This window comes from Microtus pennsylvanicus, chromosome 10 (assembly GCF_037038515.1).
Source record: "Microtus pennsylvanicus isolate mMicPen1 chromosome 10, mMicPen1.hap1, whole genome shotgun sequence".
NCBI classification, from domain to species: Eukaryota; Metazoa; Chordata; class Mammalia; order Rodentia; family Cricetidae; genus Microtus; species Microtus pennsylvanicus.
In genome coordinates, this window is record NC_134588.1 from 103,564,516 (window position 1) to 103,584,747 (window position 20,232).

The 20,232-nt window shown below is 45.5% G+C and overlaps 2 protein-coding genes across 4 annotated transcripts in view; one reads left to right on the forward strand and one right to left on the reverse strand.

The window, feature by feature from the left end:
• Rab3gap2 (RAB3 GTPase activating non-catalytic protein subunit 2) overlaps positions 1-9,279 on the forward strand; it is an 87,562-nt gene extending 78,283 nt beyond the window's left edge. For all 3 annotated transcript variants that reach the window (XM_075989398.1, XM_075989399.1, XM_075989400.1), the window contains 7 exons: positions 1,884-1,919; positions 3,053-3,127; positions 3,598-3,816; positions 4,593-4,682; positions 5,368-5,586; positions 6,338-6,496; positions 6,655-9,279. In XM_075989398.1, the coding sequence (XP_075845513.1) occupies positions 1,884-1,919; positions 3,053-3,127; positions 3,598-3,816; positions 4,593-4,682; positions 5,368-5,586; positions 6,338-6,496; positions 6,655-6,804 (948 nt within the window). In that variant the 3' untranslated portion in view covers positions 6,805-9,279. The remainder of the gene's footprint in view (positions 1-1,883; positions 1,920-3,052; positions 3,128-3,597; positions 3,817-4,592; positions 4,683-5,367; positions 5,587-6,337; positions 6,497-6,654) is intronic.
• The window catches only part of Iars2 (isoleucyl-tRNA synthetase 2, mitochondrial), a 39,788-nt gene continuing 27,921 nt past the window's right edge, over positions 8,366-20,232 (reverse strand). Inside the window, exons 18-23 of the mRNA XM_075989401.1 lie at positions 20,052-20,183; positions 17,158-17,264; positions 15,835-15,980; positions 14,503-14,693; positions 10,804-10,948; positions 8,366-10,035 (exon numbers count right to left, since the gene is read on the reverse strand). Of these exons, the coding sequence (XP_075845516.1) occupies positions 9,893-10,035; positions 10,804-10,948; positions 14,503-14,693; positions 15,835-15,980; positions 17,158-17,264; positions 20,052-20,183 (864 nt within the window). The 3' untranslated portion in view covers positions 8,366-9,892. The remainder of the gene's footprint in view (positions 10,036-10,803; positions 10,949-14,502; positions 14,694-15,834; positions 15,981-17,157; positions 17,265-20,051; positions 20,184-20,232) is intronic.

Genomic DNA, 20,232 nt, shown 5'->3' on the forward strand with positions numbered 1-20,232 from the left:
TGGGTACGAGGATAAACATTTAGAATGTACTTAGAGATTATGCTGGGTTAGTAAAGTATCAGTTGTAGGGTCTCCTGTGATATCCATGACTTTACCATCTCCAGGTAGTTAGCTAGGTTTCCAGTACCAAAATGATTTGTTAAGTGGACCTTCAGTCCAATTAGAGAGCTGTTGGATACTGCCAGATACGTGGGCCACTCATGCACCCTCGGGGCTATGGTGCCTTACCTGTTGTTACTGTGGTTCATAGGCATCACAGCCTGGTAGGCTTATTAGTTGTTTCCCTCCTTTGGAAGCTTGCATGGTGCCTTCTGTTCATTCAGATCAGTTCCAGCTTAGGAACCTTTGTGCCGTTTCTGAAGTGTGTGGTATCAGCAATAGGGATTTACCTTCCACCCCTGGGGGGCAACCAAGCTTAGAGTGTCTTGGGAGTCTCCTGGACAACCCTGACCAACAACTCAAAAGAGGGCTTCTCGTGACTGCTATTGAGGTTTTCATTAGATAGTGTATTGCTCTTGGGGAGGGAGGGAACTTTGTCAGTCCAGATGGGATCTTAATTCTCAATCTCTCTCCACACATACACACATATATATGCATATACACACATATACAATGTGCTATATATTATATACTATATATACATACACATCTATATCATACATGCATATACACATATTTATGTGTCTTATGGGTATTTTTAGGTAGACAGTTAATAGTATGGTTCCTTATGACTTTTTCAGACACATTAACTGTTGTTTTGCTCTCCCCTCTTTCTTCTCTATCTCTCTTCCTTGCTCCCAAATTGGAACCACCCTGTTTTTCCCATCTGGCCTCTCTATTATCCCTTGGCTTCCCACCAACCTCCATGGTCCATTTTTATTTTCCTGATTTCTGCAGCTACTCAAGATTTGGGGTTCAGATGAGAGAACACAACATTTGTCTCTCTGAGTCTGAGTTACCTCACTCAGTATCTCTTCTAGTTGCATCCATTTACTTGCAAAGTTCGTGATTTCATTTTTCTTTACAACTGGATAGTATCCATATTGTGTATGTACTAATCTTTCCTTGTCTATTAATTGGTTGTAGGGCACTTAAGTTGTTTGCATTTCCTGGCTGTTTTGACTAGAGCAGCAATGAGCATGGCTGTCCACTGCTGTTCAGCACTCTCTTTACCGGCCAACAAGGCTCTCAGGTGTTGTTTGCTAGGAAGATTCAGATAACACAGTTACTTCGCTGTATGAGCAGAGCTGGATTTTTACCAGGCTTCTGTCTCCTGCCGCCTTCCTTCCCCTCTTCTCTGTCTTGTCATCTTTCAGCCTCCTCTGCCTTTTTTTTTTTTATGACAGTACCTCACCAACTAGCCTTGAACTCTCAAATTCAAGTTCTCAAGGGCCGGGATTTCACCTGTGTACCACTCTTCCTTGCCCAGCAAGAAATTTTACTTATTGGTTTAAAAATATACATTTAACTAGGGGAGGAGGAAATTTTTTATTTGATTTATTTTACTTTGTGTGTGATTGTTTTGCCTACATGCATTATTTGTACCACGTACATGCCTGTTGAAGCCCTTAGAACTAGGTTTACAGATGGTTGTGAGCTACCATGTGGGTGCAGGGAATTGAACCTAGGTCCTCTGTAAGAGTGGCAAGTGCTCTTAATTGCTGAGCCATCTCTCCAGCCCAAGAATTTGCTTTTGAAATAATTATTTGTGAGCTCTGTGTGATATTTTTTGTGTATGTACAATTGTTGGTAGCCTGCCAATAGTTAATTACTGGCATGTATATTGATAGCTGTAATTCTGGTTGCTGATTGCTTTTTATTTTCTGTACTGTTCCAATGCCTTTTAGTTTAAATTGTTAACTATTATACTTTGTCTGTTTCAGGTTGGGAAGTCTCCAAAGGATAGGTTATGCCGAAGGGTGAGTAAGTCTCCCTGTTAAACCTGCACTCTGCATATCTTACTGTATGAGTGAACTTTGATTTCCACTGTTGAGATTGACCTCTGTGGAGATAACAAAAAACAGAGAGTACTGCATTAAGGAAATAGTTGTGATCTGTGGTCCCTCGGTTTCCCTGTCTTGATTGGCAGCTAGCATGTGTAAGTCTTAAGGTTCGTTTGGTTTGGACTCTGGACTGGAAGCAGCAAATTGCCATCTTTGCCTGGATCTACTCTGCACTAGCATCTCATAGTAGAGACATCTGACCTCAGTTGAGATTCTGATCACGGACACTGCGACTGCTGATCAGTAGTTTCCCTCCAAACTGTGACGTGTTCTTCTTACATATCTCCAGAAATGTGAGACACACAGATTGAACTCAGGGGAATCTCACTCCCAGAGTGGCAGTGTGGCTGGAGTTAAGAATGTATGTGTGCAAGTACGCACGCACACACTCCGAGTTATGTACTCTGAAGGTGTGAAGAATCGAGTGATTGTTGGCTTTAAAAAGATTATCCACAAATGCAGTAACTCCTCACACAGGCCTGTAGGAGGGGTCAGTGGGAACTATTTCTTGCCAGAAATGTGAATTTGGTATTTGGTTGTCTAATAGGAAATTCTAGTTTTATTTAGGTAATTCAGTTCAGTGCCTTTAAGATGCCATGAAACCAGCAGCCCAGGTTGTTTCTTCAGAACTCAGAACATGTTGAACCACGTTCGTGTATCTTACCATATCCCATGGTTAGTTGGCTAGCAAATGCTTTAGCAAATTGAAGGATCTGTGGTTACTGTGCACAGTCTCTCCCTGCCCTTTGGTGGTGCTACAGACTGAATCCAGAGTCTTACATATGCTAAGTATATGCCCAACCACTGAGGCACACCCTCACCCCAGACATTAAGATTGAAAGTAATAACACTAATGTCACTAGTATCACATTGAAGGCTAATATCAAATTGATCGATGCTACCAAATCCTCTGGCAGGAACTTCAATATCTAGTGACTTCAGATTGTATTCAGTGTAGAAAAGCAGGCAAGTGGACATGCTGGAGTCTCTTGTTTCTCTGATTGTACACAAGTTTTGATGGGGGTCATAATGTTCCTTTTTGAGAACAGGATGTGGGGATGAGTGACACAGCAGTGACGTCCTTCCTCGGATCCTGCCTGGATCTTCTTCAGACTTCACTGGAGGTAAAAGGCGTGTGCACGGTGGGGCATGCCTGGAATCCCCTCTTGGGAGGCTGGGATAGAAGGACTGTGAGATCGAAGGGCATCCAGGGCCTTGAAGTGAGACCACACACACACACACACACACACACACACACACACACACACACACACACACACAGCATGTGCTCCCCCCACACCCTCATTCGAGTGTCTCTTTAGATATTAAATAATCTGAAAATCATTGAGCTTAAATGGCATGATATGCTTATTTACCATATTTATTGTACATTATTAGTGTATATTTTGACTTTAGCCTCAAAAGTGATATTCTTTCTCTCTCTCCCCCTCCCTTTCCCCCTCTCTCTGAATTGTATTTTTGTGGTTTCTGTTATAAATAGGGAATACAAGCTGAGTTTGCACTTTGGGATATTGCCATTTGTAGTTCCTGTTCTCCAACTCCTGACACAGTCTTCTATTCTCAACTTCCACAGGCTGACATCAGCAGGGATGAAATGCAGATGCCAGTCCTGGACACTGAGGATGCCTGGCTGTCCGTGGAGGGCCCCATCTCTATAGTGGAACTGGCGCTCGAGCAGAAGCCTATCCACTACCCACTGGTGGAGCATCATTCCATCCTGTGCTCCATCCTGTATGCAGCCATGCGCTTTTCTCTCAAGAGTGTGAAGCCTCTCGCTCTTTTTGATAGCAAAGTGAGTCCCCAGAGGGTTTCAGAGTTGTTGGCTAACAGGTACATGGGGCTCTTACTGAATGGTATATCTTCAGTTCTTCAGTGGTTTGTGGGATATGATTCACTGAGTCCCAGCTCCTTATCCCCTACCTAGTTCCATTCTTCTGATTTACTCCTGACTTCCTTCTCATTCTGCATATTCTCCCTAGATACACCCAGACTCACTCATACATCTGATGAGTGTGCTCCTGTCCAGTGCCCTAGAACTCATCTGGAGGCCCTCACTCCTTGTTGTCGTGACTTCAGTTTGCTTCTCCTTGAGTTCCTTGGCTTGAGTAATTAATGCCACCCTTTGTGCACTAGTACATACTACTGAAGTTGCTTCGTGGAGGTCTCAGCTAAAGGGTCAACTAGACTGGGGAGTATGATGTAGCTGTGTCTGTGGGATGACTCACTTGACCACTGGGACCTCTCAGGGAGTGAACGGCACACCAAGGCAGAAGCACCATGTTTGGAGCCCAGTCTGGAATATGACTGGCTGCCACCTGTCTAATCATGTTTGCTGGCGGTCAGCAGGCCACAGTCCAGGGAAGGAGTGCTAGATGAGTGGAGTGGCCTTAAAGGCTGCTGCAGCTCAGGTGCTAGCACTCGGTACCAAGTTAGATGAGGAGAACACCATGAAGACCAACTATGAATTACTCGTGCTAAAGTGCTTTCTCAGACTCTCCCTAATGTTCCCTACTAGTCCGTAATCACCAGGTGTTTTTTGTTCTTGTTTTTTGATCTTTCTGTTTTTAGGGAAAGAATGCATTTTTCAAAGACTTAACTTCAATTCAGTTATTACCTAGTGGAGAAATGGATCCAAATTTCATTTCTGTAAGACAACAGGTAAGTCAAATACTAGATTCAGTTCTTACTTAGAGGAGATAACAGAGCTGTCTTTTATAAAAACACCAAGAGCTAGTTTCCTTAATATATGTTCCTTTACTGCTATCAAAGCAACTTTAGAGTCAGTGGGATGGCCCAGCAGGCAAAGGCACTTAGTGACCTTAGTTGGACCTCCAGGACCCTCGTGGCAGAGAGAGTTGACGCCTCCACATTGTTGCTGTGGTGTGCACATTCATGTTGCATGTACATAAACACACACACACACAAACTTTAAAAATTAAAAGGCCATGTGGTGGTGGTGGTGGTAGTGCACACCTTTAATCCTAGCACTTGGGAGGCAGAGGCAGGCAGATCTCTGAGTTTGAGGCCAGTCTAGTCTATAGAATGAGCTCCAGGAGAGCCAGGGACATACAGAGAAACCCTGTCTCAAAAAACCAAATAAATTTTTTAAAAAATTAATTTTAATGGAGTATCTCTGGTTGACACAAAAAGTTGTGTGTATGGGCGGGGGGCTGGCATACTCCATAGCACTGAGTATGGGGAGGACAGCAGCTCTGTGCAGTCACTTCTTCCACTTCACATGAACTCTTGGGCTTGCACTCCGGCGACCGGGTTATACAGCAGGCACTGGGTTGCTGTAAATGAAAAGTACTGACAAGGCAGTGCTGTGCTTCCTGTCTTCAAGTTCTTACTGAAAGTTGTCAGTGCAGCTGTCCAGGCCCAGCATTCTGTTACCAAGGACAAAGAGCCCTCCGAAGAGGCAGCAACCACTCATTGGAAAGACCACAACTGGCCAGTTCTGGCTGTGGACTTGGCTCATCACCTTCAAGTGAGCGAAGATGTCATTCGAAGGCATTATGTGGGAGAGCTGTACAACTATGGAGCTGACCTCTTAGGAGAGGAGGTAAGAGTGACCTGTGATGTCATTCTTGGGGCTCAGGGTATAAAACAGACAGCTGAAGGAAGCAGTAAACGAATGTTAAGAGTTGGATATAGTGGTGCATGCATTTGGGATGTGGAGGCAGGGTAACAATATTAAGGTCATCCTATCTACGTAGGCCAGCTTGGGCTGAACGAGACCCAGTCTCAGAGTAAACAACAAAAGAATAGAAAGCTGTAGCAAGACTTGTGCCTGGTGCCAGGTTCATATAAGAGTAAGGCTGCTTGTGGAACTGGAGGAGCAGAAAAGCCTGGACAATTCTGTACCAAGCAACAAAAAGTGAGCAGAGCCATGGCTGATAGGAGCCTCAGTGGATGGAAGAAAGTGATAGCTGAACTGACCTCTCAAGGGGAGGAGGCAACTAGCCACTCAAAGAGCTGAGGGAACAGTGCCTCAGATGGAAGAGCAGAGTGCAAAGGTCCTGAGATGGGAACCAGCTTGGCAAGGTCCAAGGCTAAAAAGCCAGTGTGTCTGCCAGGCCTTGTCAGCAGTGAGTAAGGGTGGTGGTAGGCATCCACTCGCCAGCAAGAGTGACGAGGGTGAGGCTAGGATGATCCCTTTCACTTCAAGATAAGATACTGTCATACTGAATTGAAAACTTAGGTAACAAACAAAAAATAGCTGAAGAGCAAAGATTGCACATGGTCATTCTGAGAGCTGAAACAGCTCTCCACTGACAGCCTCCAGGGATTATTTCTCTCCTGATCATCCTCAGGCCATTCTGCAAGTTCATGACAAAGAAGTTCTGGCATCTCAGCTGCTCGTGTTGACAGGGCAGAGGCTGGCGCATGCACTTTTCCACACCCAGACAAAAGAAGGCATGGAGCTGCTGGCCAGACTCCCACCCACTCTCTGCACCTGGCTGAAGGCAATGGTGAGTGCAGGGCAGAAGCAGAAGGCCTCATGGGTGACCTTCCTTCAGTGAACCCACAGCAAGAAATGCCTTTAGTGGGAGAACTTTCATAAGCAAGCTTAAGGCAGTCACAATTGTTTGACAGCATGAAACTAAAGGAGTTTTGTGTCTGTTCGCAGAACACCCAGGATCTTCAGAACACTGATGTGCCAATCGCCACAACAGCTAAACTAGTGCACAAAGTAATGGAGCTCCTGCCAGAGAAGCACGGGCAGTACAGCCTCGCCTTACACCTCATCGAAGCTGTGGAAGCCATGACTACTTTATGACAGTAGTCCAAAGTCCTGCGACCACACCAATCACTGCATGTCACTTTACACAGCGAGATCTGGAACTTTTTGGAGGGTTTTTTTTTGTATAATAAATAAATATATTACTTTTAAAACGTGCAATCCTGGCTAAATTCCCTTTCTTCAGTCGAGACTGAAGATAAAATACATTAACTGGGCTATAATGAATACATATGCTTTACTGTTATTTTTTCATTCAAATAAGTAGCTTTATTGTTAAACTTTGCATTGTGACTGATTATAATTTGCAGATTTCATTCTTACTGTAGTATTCCAGTTCATATCCAGATGTCTCCTGTGGGATGAAGTGTCCATGCAGCTTCCATCAGCATGCCAGACTCAGCCACAGCCCTTTAGAACATGCAGAGATGTCCTTATGTTTGGCCTGCACCAGGATGCCATGGCAGGGAGCTCTGGGTGCTGACTGCTTCCTGTCCTGGGGTGCTGCTGCCATCAGAGGAGAAATGGCTTTGAGATCCCAGAAACGACCTGGAGAAGGACCCCGGGCCTGCTGTACTTGCCAGAATTGGGAATCAGAGATGTGAACAGTGCATCAAAATCAACTATAATGTAAATCAAGATTTACTCTTTATTTTGTCAAGTTCTAAAATTGTATCCACATCAGGTAGTTGTAAAAAATGTATTATCTTGTAAGACTATGTAAAAACAAAAGAACAAAGCAAAGATTCTAAAATATTTAAAGTCCAACTTTATTTTTCTTCCAAGTGTTCAAAATGTCCGTTTCTGGGACGTGTTCATGTTGCCTGTCCTAGGAGAAGGACAGAGAACATGCTTCGTGCTGTGACAGCCTTTAGCAAACCTACCTCACAACTGGGCGGAGAGGACAAACTGCAGCCAGTTCTGTAGCCTGTAGTGCCTAGAGCAGGCCAAGCGCTAAACAGATGTGTGAGTCAAACCCACCTACCCCGGGCTGGTCAGTGCTTGGCTCTGCAGACCAGCAAGTACTTACTGCGGTGAGACTATCTCTGGAATGTAGCCATACAGTGCAACTGTGGTGACTGCCATGGTCACAGCTGTCACAGTCATCATTCCAATGGAGGGAAGAAGGCAACTCCACCATTGTGAAGGTTGAGAATGTCCTTCAGGGACACCCAGTAAAAATCTGAACCTGAACATACACAAATGTGAATTCTTTTCCATTAAAAAGTCAGATCTAAGATCGTGGCTGGCTAAAACTAACGCTGTTGGATTTCACTAAGAGAAATGTTTCGGTGTTGCCCAGGTGGCTGTGAGGAGCTGCGTGCTGCCATCTCTGTGAGCACAGCTTGACTGACATGATACCGCCCTTCCCAGAGTCCTAGGAGGCCCGTTCTCCCCGGGCCCTGAGTACTCTGGAGAGAGTGGACACTGCAAATGGTCCTTTTACTCTAATCCCATTACTTGTTTTGGGCGGGGGATAGCTTGTATTTTTTGAGGATAAAATTGGCTAAATATACTCTGGTAGATCACATAAGAGAATTAGAACACAAATTAAGTCTCTAAGTTAGATTTGTCACCAAAAAATGTAATACACATAGAATTTAAAAACTAAATCCTGAGTTTAATAAAGGCAGTAAAATATTCTACTTTACTAAGGGCTTTTAAAATAAATCTGATAAAGAAAAATTAACATTTATGTATCTATTCTCTAACAACAAAGTGCCACAAATAAAGGAATTAGGTTCTAACGGGGCTGGTGTCCCTGCAACAAGGGCATGGAGTATGCCCTTAACCAGTAGTGTTTCCCTAGATGCCCCCTTCTCTCCCTTACAGTTACACACTTTTTTACCCTGCTAATGAAAGTGTTCAGACAATCCTAACTTCTCTACCCAGGCTGTGTTTAGATGTAGACGTGGAGGGGCCAGGATGATGTAGATACAGCAGTATGTTACATAGACGTGGAGGGGCCAGGATGATGTAGATACAGCAGTATGTTACATAGATGTGGAGGGGCTGGGATGATGTAGATACAGCAGTATGTTACATAGCACCAGGCTTCCCATGCTTCCCACTTTAGCCAAGAGACACAAAGAGGTCATCTATAGTGTGAAGCCTGCTGCATTTAAATAGCTTTTTAAAATGATTACTTATGATTTAAGATCATAGCTAAGACTTAGTAACAATAAACTTACATTGATTACAGCATTCACTTAGAAGTTACTATGGTCCATTTCATGAAGAAACAAGTATTCTTACAGTGCACTACAGCAATAGTGAAAGCCCTCTCACCTCACAGGGATGGGTTTACGAGGCAGCTAGATTCTGCTTAGATTAGCCATCCTTGAACGATCAATCCAGTATTGGATTGCTCACAAAATGCTCTATAATTTGTCTACTGTCAATGTATTGTAAGTAGTGAATTCTGTACATACCATTATTTTCTGTGTCTATTCATTATTGTGAACTTATGTATATTAGTGAAATAAATGTTCAGCTTTTATGTTCTTTCCTCGACATTCATACATGTAAGACAAAGATTTTTCCCCTCTTGAATAAGTTTGATGATGATCTTCGCAGTACGTTCCAAAATCCTGCTGCCTTAGAAACTTGATGTTTGCTAATGTGCAAAATGAACTGACCCCTTCACCTTATGTGGGCACACGACTCTTCCACTCCCCTGCAAAGTTACACGCTCTTCATAATCCGTAACTTCTACACCACTGCCAGTTGGGAATTTCTCAGAATGCCTTTATTTTCAGACATTATAGAACTTAAATACTGAGTCAAAAAAGTTTCAATAAAATATAAAACATTTCTGTTTGGCCACACTGAAAGTAACCATATTCAGTGCCGGACTCTGAAGAAGTCCATCATGAGTGTGAGTGTGTGTCTGTCTGCTCTGTATACATGTATGTCTTCATATATGTATTTCCATGTATGTTTGTGTGTATGTGCATATATATATAAATCTTTTAGTTACAGGAAATACTCTTTAATATTCTTTTACCCCTATCTTTCTCTTTTACCATTTACTCTTCCAGTCCTTACCTAAACCTTGGATTTCTTTCTAGGGTTCTAATCAGCACTGAGGAGGGTTCTTGCTCAGGGAGCTGTTAACATCAGAATGTTATTTTGCACCAATGACCTCTGCACACCGAGGACAGAGAGTATCTGCAGTCTCGGCGGTGTGCTTCCAACATCGAGGGCACTTTTCTTTGGCAGTTGGTATGACAATGACTTTATACGAAGACTCCTCACGAATGTCACCACCTTGAAAAGATACACAGAGCATCTCATTAAGATACACATTCAGCTTGCCCTGTCATTCCTCCGCGGTCCAGCAGGCGCTCCTTCCCAAGGCTTTCTTCCCTCCTTTCTAGCACGGCCCAGGTTTTGCCCCATAACATTAATTATCAATAACACAGGATCGAAGAACAGATGACAGACCAACTGCTTCTCAACCAACTCAGAGTCCTGCATTGCTTAGAGCTGGCCCTGTTCTTGACCTAGATACACAGCTGATTCCGATTTTCTTTCGTGCCTTTATATATATATGTAGCCTTGCCCTCAGAGAGTGAGGCCTCCTCAGTACTGGAACTAAAGCTGTTAAAATGCCATGTTATAGAGACTGGCAATGCCACTAGAACTTCAGGTACACAGAAGAAACCGCTCTCTCCATTCACCATTCCAGTCAATGAGGAGGAGTCGTGAAGAGTTCTGTAGACAGTGCAGAGTCCTGTGATAGACACTCCAGTAAATCGTACCAAACCCTCTGTAAGAGTGGCTGGCAGTGTTTTAATTCTGGATATTCATAAAAGGGAATTTTAGAGTCTACATAGGAAGGTAGTGGATCTGGACGGTTTTAGGCACTATAAATCAGGACAACACAAGAAGGAAAAAGATTGACGGTAACTCAGCGGTTGAGGATCTCTCACTAGGGGCTTGACTTCAATTCCTGGAGCCCCGAGAGCTGGCTCAGACTGTCATTACAGTAAGCCAGCGCCACGGACAGCTTCAGTCCGTGCCCACTGCTCTCACCCTCTAGATTGATGAGGAATGTCCCCGTGAGCTCAATCCCATCCGCAGCTCTCTCCCGCGGCTCCTGAGCCAGCAGTGTTGTCTGGGAGGCCATCATTAGTTCATTCAGCTGAGACGTGCTTGAGGTCTCCTCAGCTTGGAGCATCTGGAATGCACGTGAAACCACTGTTCAATTTACATCTCACCATCAGCTTTAATGTTTTACTGGAGGATACACTTTGCTTCACTTTGAAAACTATGGCTCCCCTCAAATCCAGATCTATATACTGTTTATTAGATTTAGTTTGCAATGAGTAAGAGATTAAGTTACCCAAAATTCTGCCATCTTTTTAAGAGCCTAGTTCCTCTAATAGGAGGGACTAAGATACTGTAAATAATTTAGGACCTGTTTTTAGTGCAGCACATGGCAGCTATCTGAATACTACAGCCTTTCCACAGTGACAAGGCCTGCTGACAAGCACTTTCAATATTTTTTTCCTTTGTAATTTTGAACTTCAAGATGAGTTTGTAAATTAATTTAGATATTCCTTTAAAAATGAAAACACGAGACTCAGATAATTTGGCACATGAGCATGCATGTATGCAGGGGTGGGGAGGTGGGGTGGCTGTCAGGATGATGAGCATGTGTATGCAGGGGTGGGGTGGCTGTCAGGATGATGAGCATGTGTATGCAGGGGTGGGGAGGTAGGGTAGCTGTCAGGATGATGAGCGTGTGTATGCAGGGGTGGGGTGGCTGTCAGGATGATGAGCATGTGTATGCAGGGGTGGGGAGGTAGGGTAGCTGTCAGGATGATGAGCATGTGTATGCAGGGGTGGGGAGGTAGGGTAGCTGTCAGGATGATGAGCGTGTGTGTATGCAGGGGTGGGGTAGCTGTCAGGATGATGAGCATGTGTATGCAGGGGTGGGGGGGTGGGGTGGCTGTCAGGATGATGAGCGTGTGTGTATGCAGGGGTGGGGGGGGTGGCTGTCAGGATGATGAGCATGTGTATGCAGGGGTGGGGAGGTAGGGTAGCTGTCAGGATGATGAGCATGTGTATGCAGGGGTGGGGGGGGGGTGGCTGTCAGGATGATGAGCGTGTGTATGCAGGGGTGGGGGGGTGGGGTTGCTGTCAGGATGATGAGCATGTGTATGCAGGGGTGGGGAGGTAGGGTAGCTGTCAGGATGATGAGCATGTGTATGCAGGGGTGGGGGGGTGGGGGGGTAGCTGTCAGGATGATGAGCATGTGTATGCAGGGGGGGGTGGCTGTCAGGATGATGAGCGTGTGTGTATGCAGGGGTGGGGGGGTGGGGTTGCTGTCAGGATGATGAGCATGTGTATGCAGGGGTGGGGGGGTGGGGTGGCTGTCAGGATGATGAGCATGTGTATGCAGGGGTGGGGGGGTGGGGGGGTAGCTGTCAGGATGATGAGCATGTGTATGCAGGGGGGGGTGGCTGTCAGGATGATGAGCGTGTGTGTATGCAGGGGTGGGGGGGTGGGGTGGCTGTCAGGATGATGAGCATGTGTATGCAGGGGGGGGTGGCTGTCAGGATGATGAGCGTGTGTGTATGCAGGGGTGGGGGGGTGGGGTGGCTGTCAGGATGATGAGCATGTGTATGCAGGGGTGGAGAGGTGGGGTGGCTGTCAGGATGATGAGCATGTGTATCCAGGGGTGGGGTGGCTGTCAGGATGATGAGCATGTGTATGCAGGGGTGGGGTAGCTGTCAGGATGATGAGCATGTATGTATGCAGGGGTGGAGAGGTGGGGTGGCTGTCAGGATGATGAGCATGTGTATGCAGGGGTGGGGTAGCTGTCAGGATGATGAGCATGTATGTATGCAGGGGTGGAGAGGTGGGGTGGCTGTCAGGATGATGAGCATGTGTATGCAGGGGTGGGGTAGCTGTCAGGATGATGAGCATGTATGTATGCAGGGGTGGAGAGGTGGGGTGGCTGTCAGGATGATGAGCATGTGTATGCAGGGGTGGGGTAGCTGTCAGGATGATGAGCATGTATGTATGCAGGGGTGGAGAGGTGGGGTGGCTGTCAGGATGATGAGCATGTGTATGCAGGGGTGGGGTGGCTGTCAGGATGATGAGCATGTGTATGCAGGGGTGGGGTAGCTGTCAGGATGATGAGCATGTATGTATGCAGGGGTGGAGAGGTGGGGTGGCTGTCAGGATGATGAGCGTGTGTGTATGCAGGGGTGGAGAGGTGGGGTAGCTGTCAGGATGATGAGCGTGTGTGTATGCAGGGGTGGGGGGTGGGGTGGCTGTCAGGATGATGAGCATGTGTATGCAGGGGTGGGGAGGTGGGGTAGCTGTCAGGATGATGAGCATGTGTATGCAGGGGTGGAGAGGTGGGGTAGCTGTCAGGATGATGAGCATGTGTATGCAGGGGTGGGGGGTGGGGTGGCTGTCAGGATGATGAGCATGTGTATGCAGGGGTGGGGTGGCTGTCAGGATGATGAGCATGTGTATGCAGGGGTGGGGAGGTGGGGTGGCTGTCAGGATGATGAGCATGTGTATGCAGGGGTGGGGAGGTAGGGTAGCTGTCAGGATGATGAGCGTGTGTGTATGCAGGGGTGGGGGGTGGGGTGGCTGTCAGGATGATGAGCGTGTGTGTATGCAGGGGTGGAGAGGTGGGGTGGCTGTCAGGATGATGAGCGTGTGTATGCAGGGGTGGGGAGGTGGGGTGGCTGTCAGGATGACAGCAAACCAGAACTATGCTGTGCAGCATACCACAATGGCCATCATCTATTCTTACCATTGCCTACAATGTCATAAATTGTAATAACTTCAACTCTCAATTCTTCAAATGTTTAAATTGAGTTTATCAACCAAAATAAGATGGTTCCTTTTATTTGTAGAGACTTAAGGTATTTTATGTGCATGAGTGTTGCTGTGTGTATATATATATGTAATACATGCAGACCTAGGGCCAAAAGAGGGTGTTGGATCCCCTGAAACTTTATTGAAATGTAGATGTGGGCCACTAGGTGGATGCTGGGAACTGAACTCAGGTCCCCCACTAGATTAGCAATGCTTTTAACTGCTGAGCCACCTTTCCAGCTCCAGACTGATACTAATAAAACTTAGGAAAAAAAACCCTATTCACTGACAGTCGTTTTCTTAAGAATTTGAATTAGATACAAAGCTCAGGACAGTGCATTACACCTAACCAATTAGTCCCTGAGAGGCTCAAGGAGAACACTCTGATGGGACCTGCGGAAATTAAAACACAATGGAAGTCTGGAGAAATGTGATCTGCTGTCCCTGGTTCTCATGAAATTCAAGAGAACTCAGTTTTGGTTCATTTTGTTTTTTGAGACAGCCCTGGCTGTCCTGGAAGTCACTCTATAAACCAGGCTGGCCTTGAACTCACGAAGATCCGCCTGCCTCTGCCTCCTGAGTGCTGGGATTAAAGGCGTGCAACAACACTGTCCATCAAGAACTCATTTTTGGAACATGACCCAAATAAACCAAATTTTCAAAAGCCCAGGCCTTTATTGTAAAACTCCTGGTTGTCATGTGACCTGACACTCCTGCCAAGCATGTCCGGCTCTGACCTAAACCACCCCTGCATGTGTCCCGACTGAAATCCAAGTTTCTAGATTAATACGAGGTCTTAGACATTTGAGAAAAAGAGATTTCAGGTAAAGCTTCAATGCTCCCACCATTTCAGAAGGGCGTATTTCACACAACTCCATCCATTACACATACCTCCATGATCTCAAACAGTAACCCAGGTTCAATCACGATGATAACCTCATACTCGGCAGCATTTTTGCCAGGGATGCTGCCCAGAAAGGAATCTCGCATGGCACACGCACTCTCCACTGCCTCCTCCAGTCCTGGCTTCTTCCAGATAGAGCTTGTGTTAATCCAGCCAGTGCGAAAAACACTCTTAGGTTCTAGAAAAGAAAAAAAAAGAAAGTGAACCGAGGTATAAATAGTCTAGACAGCATATAAGCTTTGACCAATGGAGATTTCACTCAAGAGAGACAGGGTTGTTACACAGGATGTGAAGTTCAGTGAACAAGTGTGCTGTTCTCAAGATCCACAAGTAAGAGGTACACATTATAAATACATAAACATAAAAGTCTCAAAGCAGAAGTAAGAACACTTGTTCCTCATGACTCCACCCAACATCCCCATAAGTTCTAGCTTTCTATGGGAATAAAACCAGGAGGGAAAAAAAAAACCTAACTGATGTGGGAGGGTCTTCTGTTTTGTGTTGGTTTCATTGGTTAATAAAAAACTGCCTTGGCCATTTGATAGGCCAGCCCTTAGGTGGATGGAGTAAACAGAATAGAATGCTGGGAGGAAGAGGGAAGTGAGGCAATCGCCATGCCTCTCCTCTCTGGGTCAGACGCCATGGAGCCAGCTGCCAGGTCAGACATGCTGAATCCTTCCCGGTAAGCCACCACCTCGTGGTGCTACACAGATTATTAGAAATGGATTAATCAAGATGTGAGAGTTAGCCAGTAAGAGGCTAGAGATAATGGGCCAGGCAGTGTTTAAAAGAATACAATTTGTGTGATGTTATTTTGGGTGTAAAGCTAGCCAGGTGGCCGGGAGCTGGGCGGCAGGAACACAGCCCACTATTCCTTCTACACCTAACATAAAAGTATTCTCTAAAAAGCATTGTATTTTGCTTGAATACAGCTTAAAATACAGCTGGGAAGAGGTGGCTCACACCTTTAGTCCCTGTACTTAGGAGTCAGAGGCAGGTAGATCTCTGATATCAAGACCAGCCTGGTCCACAAAGTGAGTTCCAGGACAAGCAGAACTATACAGAGAAACATTGTCTCAAAAACAAACAAAAAGTTATAAATACACTTTGGAACATTATAAACATATTTAATCAAAAGTGATTTCTCAATATTGTCAAGTGTTTAATACATCTCAGAAAGCAGAGAGGCAGCCCTGACTCCTGCAGGAAGGCACAGAGCAGACTGAAGGACCAATGAATCTCATCACAATGACACTGTAGGTGCACTGCAGGCCAATCCCTGCCCCGTCCCTTCCCATGCAAGAAGCAGCTGTCCTTACCTTTGACATAGGGGATGTGCTGGAACACCTCTTCTGCCAAGTGAGGAAGAATTGGGGCAAAAGAACGGACCAACACATCCAGAATTTCTGCTAGTGCGGTCTGACAGGAGCGTCGTTTAGGATCCTTCTGGCTTTCACAGTAGAGCCTGGAAGAACAGCCTCCTCAGCAGCGGACACACATGCTGCCTGGCCTGGGCACACGGGCTGACACTATGACTACTTCACGCTGCTTCTGGACGCTTCTCCTCTATCCCATTTTACTCTCTTAAGATGTACCTGTTTCACCGGTGCTGGTGGCAAACGCCTTTAATCCCAGCACTCGAGAGGAAGGGGCAGGTGGATCTCTAAGTTTGAGGCCAGCCTGAGTTATAGAGCAAGTTCCAGGACAGGTTTCAAAGCTACAGAGAAACCCTGTCTCAAAAAAAAAAAAAAAAAATGGAAAAAAAGATGTACCTGTTTCCTCATGCTTTGTCCAACTCTGACTTTAAGATGGACGACAGTCTAGAGCACTCTTTGCACACCATCACTAAAGTAACTGGCAGCATTTAAATGACCCCTATCCCCAATGGTGCCATTAGGGTTTTCAGGCAAAGAATGAGTTGTAAACCTATGGCCAAGCTGCTGAGATGCCCTGTGACAGGCTGGGGTTGACAGCTCATGCCAAACTAGTCACCAAGCCCTATCCTTCAGCTGTTTGTGGGAGCACTGTGAAAGCCAGTGTCGTTACACAAATGGCTGCCTAGTCCTGGGTCGGCCCTGGAGGACAACATGGTGTTCACTTAAAAGCAGCTGTCACTCACTGGAATGGGAAGCAAGCACATGAGCGGCAGGTTTTGATACAGGTCTCACTCTGGCTGGCCTAGTGTGGAACTCTTTGTAGACTAGGCTGATCTTTTTTTTTTAACATTTATTTATTTATTTATTTATTTAGTATACAATATTCTGTCTGTGTGTATGCCTGCAGGCCAGAAGAGGGCACCAGACCCCATTACAGATGGTTGTGAGCCTCCATGTGGTCGCTGGGAATTGAACTCAGGACCTTTGGAAGAGCAGGCAATGCTCTTAACCTCTGAGCCATCTCTCCAGCCCAACTAGGGTGCTCTTGAACTCAGAGAGCCTTCTGCCTCTGCCTCCTGAGTGATGGGAGTAGAGGGACAGGTATTATCTCTCTCATTTTCTAGACATACTGAGAAGTTATGTAAGCTAGTAAAAGTGGCAGGACACAAGTGACCCTTGACCCCAGATCCCGGGTGTAATTACAGCTGCCCACCGTGGCCACTGCATCCTTGATGCTGCTGAGGACTGCATGCTTATCACACTTACCTGTCCTTGACTATGCTGAAGTAGAAGCTGGAGAGTTCTCTGGTATAGAAAGCTTTTAACAGCCTGATAACTTTCCCGAAATCATACTGTTTGTATGAGTCAGTAATCTAGAGAACAAAGACAGGGTAAATTTGGAAGCTGGGATGAGCAATGAAAACAAGCATTGTCACAGGTGAAGCAAGCTCTTCGCTGGCATCTCAGGGGGAATGGCTCAGCCCCCACGTTTGCTGCACAGGCGTGAGAAACAGAGTACGGGTGTCCAGAACTCACAGAAGTGCTGGGCGGGCACGGTGGGCGGGCACGGTAGGCCTCCAGCAACGCCTGTGATGCCAGCCTCACCGTGGAGCCGAGCAGGAACCCTGACGCACACTGGCTGAAAACCAGCATGGGGTGAGCTCTGGGTTTTCTTTTCCTTTTATAAGACTTTCCCTTGAAATTTTAAATATGATTATTGGTTCACTTTTCTTGTTATTTTTAGAAATTTGCTACTACAATTATTTGGGGGCCGGGTCATGTGTGTATGAGCTACAGGTCACACGTGGCAGTCAGAGGACAGCCTGCAGTTGGTTCTTTGCCACTGTGTGGGTCCCAGGGACTATGCTCAGGTCATCTGGCTTAACAGGAAGCACCCTGACCTGCTGAGCCGTCTTACCTGCCCAACTGATATGATCTGATCATGAGAACCTGCCTCAAAGAATGAGGTGGAGTATCAGGCTTGTGCTTACACATTCACATGCCAGTGCGTACACACGTGCAGGCATACCACACGTACAAACACATGAAAAAAGAAAACAAAATGTTTCCAAAACAGGCAAGAATACAAGAAAGCCGGAGAATGTCATTTTAGAGACATGACTACTCAAAATAATCACTACTATACTTTGGAAATGACAGCAGAACACGGAAAGAAGGGTTTATGCATAGTTGCTTATCTTGTGTGTGTAAGTATGCATGTTCATGTGTAGGTGTATGTGGATCTGAATGCCAGAGGTCAAGCTTGAGCAAGGAACCATGTACCTTGCTTTTTAAACAGGGTCTCTCCCTGATCTGAACCTCAAGTCTGCTCCTCTGGCTGGCTGGTGAGCTACAAGATCCACCTGTCTTCAACGTCCCAACACCAGAATCTCAAACTCGTGCTGCACCTGATGTTTTAAATGTGATCTGGGCTCTAGAAATCAAACTCGGGCCCTCATGCCTGTATAGCAACCTCTTTACAAATCAGACTATCTTCCCAGCCTCTGGTCTGCTTGCTTTTTAAATATGCAATGCTGACGAGGGACTTCAGAACTTTGTGTATGCTAGAAAATCTCTCCCCCAACAAGCTATTCCCCCACCTCTAAGTCCAAGTAATAGAATCACATTGCTTTTAATTTTTTATTTAATTTTTTTAAGGTCAAGTGTAGTGGCATATGCCTTTATTCCCAGCACTCAGGGAAGCAGAAGCAGGTGGATCTGAGTTTGAATCTAGTCGGGTCTACATAGCAAGTTACAGGCCAGTCAGGGCTACACAGCATGACTCTGTCTCAAAGGGAGGGAGGATTAAATTTTTTTTTGAAGTACTTGTATTTGTGCTTATGGGGTGTGCATGTGCACATGTGTGTGCAACCAGGTATGAATACAGAGATCAGAGGACAAACTTTTGGGAGTTGGTTCTCTATACCATGAGTTCTGATGATCAAACTTGAGTCGTCAGGCTTTATCAGCTGAGTCATCTCACTGGCCTAAATCAAATCATTTTTAAAATAGCAAAGAATGGAAAGCGCCAGGAACTCATTACTGTTCCCTCAATGAGTGAAAATCGGCATGTAGGTTTATGACATGTGGCACCCCAAAGCCAGACATGGCCAATTTTGGGAAAAGAGACCATGGCTCATCCATGTGATGGTTCACCTTGACTGTCAACTGGGCAAGATTTAGAAACAGCAATCAGGTCAACATCTCTTGTGTCCATGATAGTGTTTCCAGAGATATTTAACTGAAGAGGGAACACCCACCATGATCATGAGGGGCAAGGTCTCAGACAGGGGCCCTGGGCTAAATGAAAAGAAGAAAAGTAGAAATAAATGGAGAACCAGCATTAATCTCTCTATTCCTGACTGCAGACACAATGTCACCATTGATCTCTCCTATTCTCGACTAAATACAATGTCACCATTAATTTCTCTATTTCTGACTGTAGATACAACGTCACCATTAATCTCTCTTATTCCTGACCATAGATACAATGTCACTGTTAATCTCTTATTCCTGACTGTAGATACAATGTCACTGTTAATCTCTTATTCCCGACTATAGATACAATGTCACTGTTAATCTCTCCTATTCCTGACTGTAGATACAATGTCACTGTTAATCTCTCCTATTCCTGACTATAGACACAATGTCACTGTTAATCTCTCCTATTCCTGACTATAGACACAATGTCACTGTTAATCTCTCCTCTTGTCTGACAGGAGATGATCTTTAAAAGGAAAGTCTGGAAGTCTGGTGTGAGGGAAGCTTGGGCCTGTGACCAGGTACTCCTGCAGTCTAAAGAAGCTAGGGTAGGGACAATGAGACAGCTCAACAGGCAAGGTGCCTGCTACAAGGCTGACAGCCTAAGCTAATCTCTGGGACCCACAGGGTGGAAGGAGAGAACCAACTCCCACAAGTTGTTCACTGACCTCCACACATGGATTCTGGTGCGCACACACTAATGTAAAAACACAGAAATACAAAGCGATAATTCAGCAAAGACATGAAAAGTTTCATCACAGTCACTTCGAGCTGTGTGGAGCACAGCAGTGTACTTTCTGGGATGCACTAGCTATGACTTCTAGCAAGGTTAACCGTCCACCAAAGGTTACGGAAAAGGTGCTGATGTTGCTACTTGCCAAAGCCTATTGTATACTGACCTTGGTTGCAAAATCCTGAATTAAGTGCAGCATATACTGGTCTATGACGTACATATCTTCAGCAGGAACAGAATCAGTCTCTGGGTTAAAACCAGTCACATTTCCCAAGAGAAAGCGGAGCGTGTTTCTAAGCTATGACAGTAAGAGAAACACGTGAATAACCATGTGATTATTTACAGAT